The sequence below is a fragment of the Durio zibethinus genome, chromosome 12 (assembly GCF_047325235.1).
Source record: "Durio zibethinus cultivar Kanyao isolate XHJ-2024 chromosome 12, ASM4732523v1, whole genome shotgun sequence".
Classification (NCBI taxonomy): domain Eukaryota; kingdom Viridiplantae; phylum Streptophyta; class Magnoliopsida; order Malvales; family Malvaceae; genus Durio; species Durio zibethinus.
This window is the reverse complement of record NC_143173.1, coordinates 1,627,075-1,639,417: the sequence shown is the minus strand read 5'-3', so window position 1 is coordinate 1,639,417 and position 12,343 is coordinate 1,627,075. Positions and strand designations below refer to the sequence as shown.

At 31.1% G+C, this 12,343-nt stretch overlaps 1 protein-coding gene and 1 pseudogene across 1 annotated transcript; both read right to left on the bottom strand.

Annotated features, from left to right (window-relative positions):
• Positions 1–317: 317 nt before the first annotated feature.
• Positions 318–4,068, bottom strand: LOC111280240 (receptor-like protein EIX2). Its single transcript, XM_022867448.2, has one exon. It carries the CDS (start codon positions 3,530–3,532, stop codon positions 506–508), a length of 3,027 nt encoding a protein of 1,008 aa, XP_022723183.2. The 5' UTR covers positions 3,533–4,068; the 3' UTR covers positions 318–505.
• A 6,102-nt stretch (positions 4,069–10,170) lies between these two features.
• Positions 10,171–11,087, bottom strand: LOC111280242 (peptidyl-prolyl cis-trans isomerase-like; annotated as a pseudogene).
• Between the last annotated feature and the right edge of the window lie 1,256 nt (positions 11,088–12,343).

The following is a 12,343-nucleotide window of genomic DNA, read 5'->3' as shown; positions in this document are numbered from 1 at the left end:
GATGTGAACTTTTATTTTTTATTTTTAAATTTATAAATGATTTGATCAAATCTATCCCGTTTTTTCAATTTATTTTAAATTATAAACATTTTAAAAACTTTTAGAAAAAGAGAAAGAAAACTACGAAAAAAATTGTTTTCCCTTGTAAAACGACACTCTCTAATTTCTATATAATTGCAATAAAAGCTTTCAGTTCCTTTGGATTAATAAAAATTTTAGTTTTTGAAATTTTAATTTTGAACAACAAATCAAATCATAAATATGACTAGAATAAGAAATATTTCAAATAAGAGGATTTATAAAAAAAGGCACCCAACTCATATTGAATAAAACTCCAACACATATTTATGAGTCAAATACATTAACACACATAATTTTATTTCATTTTAATAAATTATAACATGAAATATCACTTCCAAATCAGAATACATGGATTAAGTAAAGAGCATGCAAATCAAATTATTACATTACCAAACACACCGAAGTGAGCTACCATTACAAATAATTACATACCAATAGTAGCCCAAAACACGTACAGCTTGTCACCAATTTGCTCCAATTTTTTATAATAAGCAAACCTCCAAGACCTGATTAAAAATAGGGGAGCCACGACTCCCCAAAACCCCATCACAAATCCAAGCACTATGCTCACATAAAGCCAATTCACCTCAGATATTTTCTTTCCTCCACTACTACCCCCATTTGTAACATCGGGCCTTCCGCCATTTTTGTTGCAATTTTTAGTGACTGGAGGTCCGCAAAGATGATTGCCAACGTAAGAAGAATTGTCGAAGCTTTGGAGTTGGGTGCTTGATGGGATTTGTCCTGTCAAGTTGTTGTAGGACAAGTTGAAGTGATTCAAGAAATTCAAATTGGAAAAACTTGAAGGGATTTCACCATGGAGTCGGTTCATCGACAAGTCAAGAGATTCCAACATCTCCATATTACCAATGGTCTCTGGTATCTTTCCAGTTAGGAGATTCCCTGACAAATTTAATGACAACAGTCCCATGAGATGACCAAGTTCTTTGGGGATCTCTCCTGTGAGACTGTTAACTGAAAGGTCTATGCCGGTAACAAGTCCGAGTGTGGTACTGTATTCATCCACTCTTCCTTTCATCACCAATAATGCACTAAAATGAAACGAGTTGTCAGGGTAGAATCTCGAGAACCAATTAGCCACGTGTGGGTTGAGGTTTGTGGCCACGGCACTTAGGTTACTAAAACATTTTGGAATAGCTCCTGAAATGTTGTTATAACCAAGATCCAAGACATGAAGAGAATTAAGAGCACAAATCTGATCAGGAATATAGTCTTGAAAGCTATTCGAACGGAGGTTTAGAACCACAAGGTTTGAGAGCTTGTCTCCAATCCATGCTGGAATACTTCCCGTCAATTGATTTTCACTAAGATCAAGAACAAGCATATTAACTAAATGCTGCAATATGGATGGTACTTCTCCAAACAGGTTATTGTTACGAAGGCTTAATGACTCAATAAGACGCATAGATCCCAAGGATCTAGGAATTTTCCCAGTTAGACTGTTGTTTCCTAAATTTAGGACTTCCAACATTGGCATATTTTCCCAACAATCTGGAATTTCACCTGACAGAAGATTTGATTCAACGTGAAGAATGTTCAAAACTTTCAGGTTATTTGAGGAATTACAAAGAAAATTAAAAAGTGATCCTGAAAAAAAGTTCTTGGACAAAAATAAATCCCCCAATTCTGAGAATATTGCCTGTGGCAATGGACCTGTGAATAGGTTGGAACTCAAGTCAGCAATCCAACTTATCGGTAAATATGAAAACTCCCCGACTAATTGGTTATGGGAAAGGTTTAGATATTCAAATGAAGTCGAAAGGTTCCAAAACCAAGTGGGAATGACACCTGAAATTCCAGCATGGGAGATATCTAAAATATACATGTTCCTTTGGAATTGTAGCCACTGAGGAAATTGCCGACCAAGACGCCAGTTACCTAGTCCAATACCTTCACAGTGAAAAGGAGGAATCCAACTTGGGTTTGGTATAAACGTTAACATGTTGTTAGATGCCCAAAAATATCTCAATATCGTGAGATTAGAAAAGTGTGTTTCTGAGATATTTCCTTCCAACATATTATTGCTAACGTCTAAATGTTCCAAATTCCCAAGTTGTACTAAAATTTGAGGAAGAGTTCCATTCAATCTGTTGTATGAAACATCAAGAAATTTCAATGATGACAACTTACCTATCGAGAATGGAATGGGACCAGAAATGGAGTTTCGGTAAAGGGAAAGGTATGCCAAATTTTTAAATTGGCCAAGTTGATCAGGGAAATTGCCAGAAAGTTTGTTAGATGCAATATTTAATGACTCTAATCGATCCAAACTACATCTAGACAAACTCTCTATGATTTCTGAGACCTCATGATTAATTGTATTATTTGACAAATCCATCTCCCTCATATTGCAAAGACTTTCCAAATATTTGGGTTCAATCTCAAGCTGGTTATTTGAAAAATCAAGATGAGTAAGAGAGCTTAAGTTTCCAATGGCACTTGAAAAATTACCTTGCAGGCCGACACTGTTAAGACTAAGGAATTGAAGTTGGTTTAAATCAGACAACCAGTTGAGTGTCGATGATGAAGAGAATGAATTCCAACTAAGATCAAGAAATTTGAGAGAAGACATGTTTTGAAAGCCACTGGGAATCATACCTTCAACTCCACTAGAGCTAAGATCAATGGACACAAGACTACGAAGATTGAATATCCATGTCACCGAAGACAACATGTTTTGAGAAAGATCAAGAACAGCAAGAGATGTGTAATTAACACTGATTGGAGATGGACCATTATTTAGAGAGCATCCTGACAAGTGTAACTCCACCAAAGAAGGAAGATTGTGTGTTGCCTGCAGCCAATCAGTTGCTTTACTAAGATTTGCAAGGCTCAAACCAAGATACTGCAGAGATGAAAGACCAGAAACCCATTGAAGAGTTTTAGCTTCAAGTAAGGAATTGTGTCCAAGATCAAGATAATGCAGTTTTGAGAGATTTCCAAGATTATGGGGAATTGCTCCTTGGAAATTTGCCCAAGAGAGGTTAAGATACGTCAAACTCTTCATCGAACCAATGAATTCGGGAATTGCCGGGTCTCCAAATTCATTATTACTTAAGTCTAGGAAACTGAGATGTTTCAAATCGACCAAAGATGGATTTATTTTGCCTCCTAACTTTGATCGAAAGTAAGCATCCCATTCAGCAGCCGGTGCATAAGTATCAGGATTACTTGAAAGAAGCCCCAAATGCAGCTCTTTAACATGGCCAGTCAGGCTATTGCAGAAAACACCATGCCATTCACAGCAATCCTCACCTACAACCCAAGAAGATAGCCTGTTTGATTGATCAATGAGGTCTTGCTTGAACGTCAAAAGGGCTTGCCCCTCACTTCCAATGCAAAGCACATTGGAATTCCCATCACAAAAGCTAATAATAGCGGCTGCGATGACAAGAAGAAACCCAAACAAGGAAATTGTAACTGCTTTCATGGTTGCGTACTGATCATTGCTACCAACACCTAATATATAAAGTTAAAGAAAAGTGTTTTCTACCACATCAAGCATTAGGAAATTTCTTCGAAGACGCCAATTTAAATTTCCAGCTTGAATTTTCCACAGAAAGCATTCATATGTATGAATGAAATTCGACGTGTAGAAAGAACATCAAAGGAACTTGACAAGGAGGTCAAGTCAAGTCAAGTCAACCAAGTATATGGAGTTAAAAATTTCCAGAAAATCCAATTTCCAACTTGAATTTTCCACGGAAAGCATTTATGGTCCATTTAAATTCTACAATTCTAGAAAGAAGAACAAAAAAGACTTGACAAGTAAGTCAAGTCCACCAAATCTATGAAGTAAGTTCCACGGCCAAACAATTAACTCTTTAAGTCTTAGAAAAGAGAAAAAATATAAATAAAAATGAAAATATAGAAAAAAAAAAACTACAAAAAATCTAGAGAAGCTAAGACTCTTTTTCTTTTCTTTTTTTTTTTGCTATAGTTACTTACTTTTTTTTAATATATGTATGGCGCCTAAAATTATGAAATTTGTCGAAACAAGAATATTAATTCAAATTTAAAAAGTGGTTTTATATAAAAGTCTATGAGAGTAAAATGCTTAATTTTGCAAATTAAAATTTCAGTTTATCTTTCATAGTTAACATAATTATTTTTTATCCGTTAACTTTCAATACAACTTTAATCACCAAATATTAGTATAATTTTCACAATTTATAATTACAGATGCTAAATTTTAAATTTTAAATTTACTAAATAGGATATTTTAAAAATATTTGTATGAATTAATTAAGTTAAATTTTAAATTTTTAAAACAAGATTTCAATGCGTGATTTGATTGTATTTAGTATAAGTCATATAGTATCACCTAACCTTTTTTTTTTATATATCCAACAAGCAATGGAACTAACCCCTCATATAAGCCATGGAAAAAAAATTCTTTTAAAAGTACAAGGAGAGAATTTATAAATTTTAATGAAATGTTGTATTTTGATTGATTGAATCTACAACTGATGTAATAAAAAATGTAATAATTTTTTTGCATAATTGAACGATATTAATTTAAGTAATTATAATTTTATTATTTCGTATAAATTGTATATAAACTCGAGTTGTATAATTTAAATGATATATATTTAAATATAAAAGTGTTGGGCTAGTTTTGTTTGGCCTTCTACCTCCAAGCAAATGGGGTATTAGAATCTTGACAGGCCCAAACAACCCTGCTGCTGCTAATATACAAAATAAAGCCTTCCCCTGCTCCCTCCTCCCTATAAATATCTTCTATCTCTAATTTTCCTCACCATTCTCTCATCAACCTCTCTCAAACCCATCACCAATTGCCAAAATCCTTTCTTTTCTTCGTGTTTGAACCAAAACCTATCTCTTTTTTCCTTTCAGCCCCCTTTCCCACCTTCTAAAACCCTCCTAAAACCCATATAAGCTATTCCAATCCCCAGCAACCCCAACCTCTACAGCAACAACTTTACTAACCTTTTAGGCCACCCCCATCTCCATTGCCTGCCCAATTCCATTCCTTTGAACCATGAATAAGAGTCCTATGTATTGTTAATTGTGGTCATGAATAATAAAAGTATCATGTGTTGGAAATAAAATTGTGACCCAAGCATAATAAGGTAATCAAATATATCATAAAAGAAAGGTAAGGGGGTAAAAAAATAAAACCCATGAACTAAAATTGAACATTTTCGTTATCAATTAAGCCCTTGTTAAAGAAAAAACGATTAATTGTTTTCATCCAATAAAGAGCTTAATTGAATGAAAATAGATGTGTAAGAGTTTAATTGAGTGAATATATTTATTTAAATGTTCAATTGATTTGAAATAAAAGATTTAGAGCTTGATTGATTGTAATAAAATATCAGAGACTTACATGATTATTAAATTTTTGTTTAAGGTTTTTTTTTTTTAACCCTAATGCCTAAAAAATTGATAAAAAAATTACATAAAATTTAGAGAAATTAAGACTCTTTTTTCTTATTATTCTTTGCTATAGGTTTTTTTTTGGTTATGCTATATATGTTTGGCTAAAATTAAGCAAATTGTTAAAAAAGAATATTAATTCAAATACTACACTAGTTTTATATAAAAATGAAATTATAACACTCTATGTTTGTGATTTGAAACGTTTAATTTTGCAAAATTTTAATATATCTTTCGTAGTTAACATAAGTATTATTTTTTCACTAATTTTTAATAAATTTTAATCACCGTTCATTAGCATCATTTTCTCAATTCATGACTAAGTCTTAAACACGTAAATAATAATGATAAATACATTGAAAAATAAAAAACACGGCGCATAAACAAGCCAATTGATCTACCCCGTAAGGAAGAAAGCTTGTGACCGATGCTTTCCAACTTTTCATAGTAAGCTAGCCACCATGATTTGATGAAATACAAAGAAAGCTTGTGACCTCCAATTTCCTACTTGAATTTTCCACAAAAAGCATTTTATGATCCATTGAAATCCGATAATTGTAGAAAGAAGAACTAAAGGCTTGACAAAGGAGTCAAATCCACCAAGTCTGTGGAGTAAGTCCCACGGCCCGGTAATTAACACTTTAGGTCTTAGAAATGAAAAAAAATTACAAAAAATTTAGAGAAACTAAGACTCTTTTTCCTTATTATTTTTTTTTTGGTATAGTTATTTTATTTAATTTTTTTGGTATATTGTTGGAGCCTAAAATTAAGAAAATTGATGAAAAAAGAAAATTAATTCAAATATAAAACGTGATTTTATATAAAAATGAAGTTATATAAAAATCTATGAAAGAAAAACATTTAATTTTGCAAATTAAAATTTCATATATCTTTTGTAGTTTAGGTGGGTTTGAAATTAGAAGAGCAGTTTTTGATTGGAAACATTTGAAGCTTGAAGTAGATGAGACTCAGTATGAATTTGTTACTTGTTATAAGGTCGAATATGAGATTTATACATTTTAGAGAAGTTAAAAGATTCCTTTTTGCGTATTTTTTTTTTGTTATAGTTATTTTCTTTTTTTTTGTTAAATCAAATTTTACTATATTTGTTTGATTAAAATTAAGTAAATTATTGAAAAAGAATATTAATTCAAATAGAGCACTGGTTTTATATAAAAATGATGCTATAATACTTTATATATATTAATGTGATTTTAAACATTTAATTTTGCAAATTTTTAATATATCATTCACAGTTAACGCAATTAATACTTTTTTTCATTAATTTTCAATATAATTTTAGTCTCCATTCATTTGTATTATTTTCTCAATTCATGACCAAGTCTTAAATACGTAAATGATAATGATAAGTGCATTGAAAAGTAACAAACACGAAGCCTACTTTGCAAGAAAGAAAGCTTGTAACCAATGCTTTCCACCTTTCTTAAGCTAACCACAATGATTTGTTGAAATACAAAGAAAAATTGTGACCTCCAATTTTCAGCTTGAATTTTCCAAAAAAGCATTTTATGGTCCATTGAAATTCGACAATTGTAGAAAGAAGAACAAAAAAGACTTGACAAGTAAGTCAAGTCAACCAAGTCTATGGAGTTAAAATTTTCCAGAAAAACCAATTTCCAACTTGAATTTTTTTATGGTCCATTTCTAGAACAAAAAAGACTTGACAAGTAGTTCAAGTCCGCATTGTCTATGAAGTAAGTCCCACGGTCAAATAATTAACTCTTTAAATCTTAGAAAAGAGAAAAAATAAAAATAAAAATGAAAATTTAGAGAAACAATAAAATTACAAAAAATTTAGAGAAGCTAAGACTCTTTTTCCTTATTATTTTTTTTTGCTATAGTTACTTTTTTTTTTGTTAAATCAAGTTTTAATATATGTGTGGAGCCTAAAATTAAGAAATTTATCCAAAAAAGAATATTAATTCAAATATAAAAAGTAGTTTTATATAAAAATCTATGAAAATAAAATGCTTACAGTTTATCTTTCATAGTTAACACAATTATTTTTTATCCATTACCTTTTAATACAACTTTAATCACCAAATATTAGTATAATTTTTACAATTCATAATTATAAATATTGAGATTTAAATTTTAAATTTATTGAATATCATATTTAAAAAATATTTGTATGAATCAATTAAATTAAATTTTAAAATTTTAAAACAAGATTTCAATGCGTGGTTTGATTGTACTTAGTATGATTCCTATAGTATCACCAAACTTTTGTTTTTTTAATATCCAACAAGCAATGGAACTAACCCCTCAAATAAGTCATGGAAAAAATTCTTTTAAAATTATAAGGAGAAAATTTATAAATTTTGATGACGTGTTGTATTTTGATTGATTGAATCTACAATTAATGTAATAAAAAATGTAATAATTTTTTAAAATAATTGAACGATATTAATTTAAGTAATTATAATTTTATTATTTCATATTAAATGATATATAAACTCGAGTTGTATAATTTAAATGATATATACTTAAATATGAAAGTGTTGGGCTAGTTTTGTTTTGCCTTATGGCACTAAGCAAATGGGGTATTAGAATCTTGACATGCCTAAACAACCCTGCTGCTGCTAATAAACAAAATAAAGCCTTCCCCTTCTCCCACCTCCCTACAAATATCTTCTAACTCTATTTTTCCTCACCATGCTCTCATCAACCTCTCTCAAACCCATCACCAATTGCCAAAATCCTTTCTTTTCTTCATTTTTGAACCAAAACCTATCTCTTTTTTCCTTTCACCCCCCTTTCCCACCTTCTAAAATCCTCCTAAAACCCATCTAAGCTATTCCAATCCCCAGCAACCCCAACCTCTACAGCAACAACTTTACTAAACTTTTAGGCCACCCCCATCTCATTGCCTGCCCAATTCCATTCCTTTGACCCATGAACAAGAGTCCTATGTTTTGCTAATTGTGGTCATGAATAACAAAAGTATCACGTGTTGAAAATAAAATTGTGATGCAAGTATAATAAGGTAATCAAATATATCATAAAAGAAAGGTAAATGGGTGAAAAAAAAAAACCCCCATGAACTAAAATTCAACATCTTTTTTTATCAATTAAGCCCTTGTTAGAGAAAAGCTGGTTAATTGTTTTCATCCAATAAAGAGTTTAATTGAATGAAAATAGATATGTAAAAGTTTAATTGATTGAAAAAATATATTCAAAGGTTCAATTGATTTGAAATAGAAGATTTAGAGCTTGATTAATTGCAATTAAATATTAGGAACTTAAATGATTGTTAAATTTTTGTCTAAGATTTTTTTTAAACCTTATCCCTAAAAAATTCATAAAAAAAATTACATAAAATTTAGAGAAGTTAAGACTCTTTTTTCTTATTATTCTTTGCTATAGTTTTAAATCAAATTTTGCTATATATGTTTGGCTAAAATTAAGCAAATTGTTGAAAAAGAATATTAATTCAAATACAACACTAGTTTTATATAAAAATGAAGTTATAATACTTTATGTACATGATTTCAAACGTTTAATTTTGCAAAAGTTTAATATATCTTTCGTAGTTAACATAATTATTATTTTTTCACTAACTTTTAATAAATTTTAATCACCGTTCATTAGCATCATTTTCTCAATTCGTGACTAAGTCTTAAGCACGTAAATAATAATGATAAATATATTGAAAAGTAACAAACACGGCGCATAAACATGCCAATTGATCTACCCCGTAAGGAAGAAAGCTTGTGACCTATGCTTTCCAACTTGTCATAGTATGCTAACCACCATGATTTGATGAAATACGAAGCAAGCTTCCAATTTCCAACCTGAATTTTCCACAAATAGCATTTTATGATTCATTGAAATTCGATAATTGTAGAAAGAAAAACAAAAGACTTGACAAAGGAGTCAAATCCACCAAGTCTGTGGAGTAAGTCCCACGGCCCGTAATTAACACTTTAGGTCTTAGAAATGAAAAAAAATTACAAAAAATTTAGAGAAACTAAGACTCTTTTTCCTTATTATTTTTTTTTTTGGTATAGTTATTTTATTTAATTTTTTTTGTATATTGTTGGAGCCTAAAATTAAGAAAATTGATGAAAAAAGAATATTAATTCAAATATAAAACGTGATTTTATATAAAAATGAAGTTGTATAAAAACCTATGAAAGAAAAACGTTTAATTTGCAAATTGAAATTTCATATATCTTTCGTAGTTTAGGTGGGTTTGAAAATATAAGGGAAGTTTTTGATTGGAAACATTTGAAGCTTGAAGAAGATGAGACTCAGTATGAATTTGTTACTTGTTATAATGTCGAATGTGAGATTTATACATTTTAGAGAAGTTAAAAGATTCTTTTTTGTTTATTATTTTTTGTTATAGTTATTTTTTTTTTTTTTGTTAAATCAAATTTTACTATATTTGTTTGACTAAAATTAAGTAAATTATTGAAAAAGAATATTAATTCAGATACAACACTGGTTTTATATAAAAATGATGCTATAATACTTCATATATATTAATGTGATTTCAAACATTTAATTTTGCAAATTTTTAATATATTATTCACAGTTAACGCAATTAGTGTATTTTTTTTATTAATTTTGTTAATAAAATTAATAACAATCTTCCACCTCTATTCTTCCTCACCATGGTTTCATCATACTCTCTTAAACCCATCACCTATTGCCAAAATCCTTTCTTTTCTTCATTTTTGAACCAAAACCCATCTGTTTTTTTCCCTTCACCTCCCTTTCCCACCTTCTAAAACCCATCTCAGCTATTCTAATCCACAGCAACCCCCCAAACCTCTACAGCAACAACTTTACTAACCTTTTAGGCCACCCCCATCTCCATTGCCTGCCCAATTCAGTTCGCTTAACCCATGAATAAGAGTCCTCGTCTATGTTCTGTTAATTGTGATCTAGTATAATTCAAGTATCATGTGTTGGAAATAAAATTGTGATCCAAGTACAATATAAATGAAATTGATCAGTTCCTCTCCTAACCAAAAATGTATAATCTGATAAAACATGACACTGAAACAAATTTTCCTTCAGGAATGCCTCAAATTTCTATTGGAACGTACATTATCAGTGACTAACAAAGTGGATAGAGTCCAAATTGCCATGTAGAAACATAAAAAAAAATACAGTACTTCATCATTCCCAGCTTCTCCAATTATCTTTTGGCTGACCACAGTCTTCGATCACAACTGGTTGCAAAGTTCTCCCACTGTCTGAGCCAGCTTTTTCCATCTCCTTGACAACGCTTATCCATCCACTTCTTTACCAAACACAACATGCTTTCCATCAAGCCATGGAGTCTTCTCAGTGCATATAAAGAATTGGGAACCATTGGTGTTTGGTCCAGCATTGGCCATTGACAAGCAACGAGGTCCAATATGTTTGAGCTTGAAATTCTCATCTGCAAATTTCATGCCATAGATTGATTCTCCACCAGTGCCATTCCCCCTTGTGAAATCTCCACCTTGACACATGAAGCTCGGGATGATTCGGTGAAATGCTGATCCTTTATGGTGCAATGGCTTCCCAGACATTCCGAAACCCTTGTCGCCAGTGCAGAGTATTTGCAATTATATTGTGGGCTAACACAGTCAAGTAATCCAGATTTAGGTCAATTAATGTCAAATTACAAATAATTATAGTGGTATCATATTCGAACATGTAGTATGATATTAATTAAGTATGATCCTAGTTTAATTCTGTATTTAAATCCATAATATGATTGGTCAATTTTGATTAATTTATATATCGAAAAGCTCATGATGGTAACAACACATCCATGGGCTTGGATTTAGGGGGATTGATTTCTTTTCCACATTAAAAACAGTTTTAGTTATAAATTATGATAGTGATTCGGTTAGCCTTCAGCCAAATTGGTTATAGTTCAATTAGAGCTTCATCTAATTCAAAATTGTGTCCAAATTGCCTTGGCAATTGCACATATTGCTCAAGGAAAAAGTGGTTAATATTCTTCTTTCCCGAAAAGAAAATAAAAAACCTCAATTGAAAAGAAAATAGAATGGCTTTACTGATAAGGATATGGTGAGATATGGATAGAAATCTTATAAATTAGAAAACATATTTTCTTTTATACCAAGAAAAAAAGAAATTGTTGGGAATATTGACTCAAATCTCATAAGAGATTTGTTAGAGATTTGTTTGAGATTTGTCAGATATTGCTTGATGGACAAGAAGACTTGCAAGAGAAGAATTCTAAAAGGAAAGGGATTCTTAATAGGTAAGTTTGACTTACAGGAGAAGAATTCTAAGAGGAGAGGGATTCTTAATGGGCAAGTTTGTATGGTTATAAATAGGTGAAGTCTCTCAGAGTTAGGTATGAGAAAAAGATGTAAGAGAGTTGTAGGGTTTTGTGGGATAGACACCCCATAGGAGTATTGGGGCTCTACGTCTTATGAGTGTGTATATTTGTTTGTGAGTGGATTAGAGAGATTGAGAGGGTCCACATAGGTATGGTGAATGGGAGCATATGGGTATGTGTTTGGTTATGTTGAAAGGGTGCACAAGAGTTTGAGTTTGTGTTTGTTTGGGTTGAGAATACTCCATAGGACTAGAAGAGATTGAGAGTGTCTTATGAGTATTGATTGTTGAGTGAGGTTGATGATTTGATGTAAGTTTGTAATTCTCTACAACTAGTGGATCTTGTTTCTCATCCATAGATGTAGGTCAGTTGGACTGAACCACGTTAAATTGTTGTTTCTTATGTGTTTGATTTATTGTTTGATTTCGCTTCCGCTGGTGTGATTGGATTGGAGGCTTTTACCCCAACAAGTGGTATCAGAGCTGAAGGTTCGAAACATGAGAAGAG

Excerpts from the sequence above, each read along its gene's own strand:
- LOC111280240 (XM_022867448.2), bottom strand. The coding sequence starts at position 3,532 with ATGAAAGCAGTTACAATTTCCTTGTTTGGGTTTCTTCTTGTCATCGCA.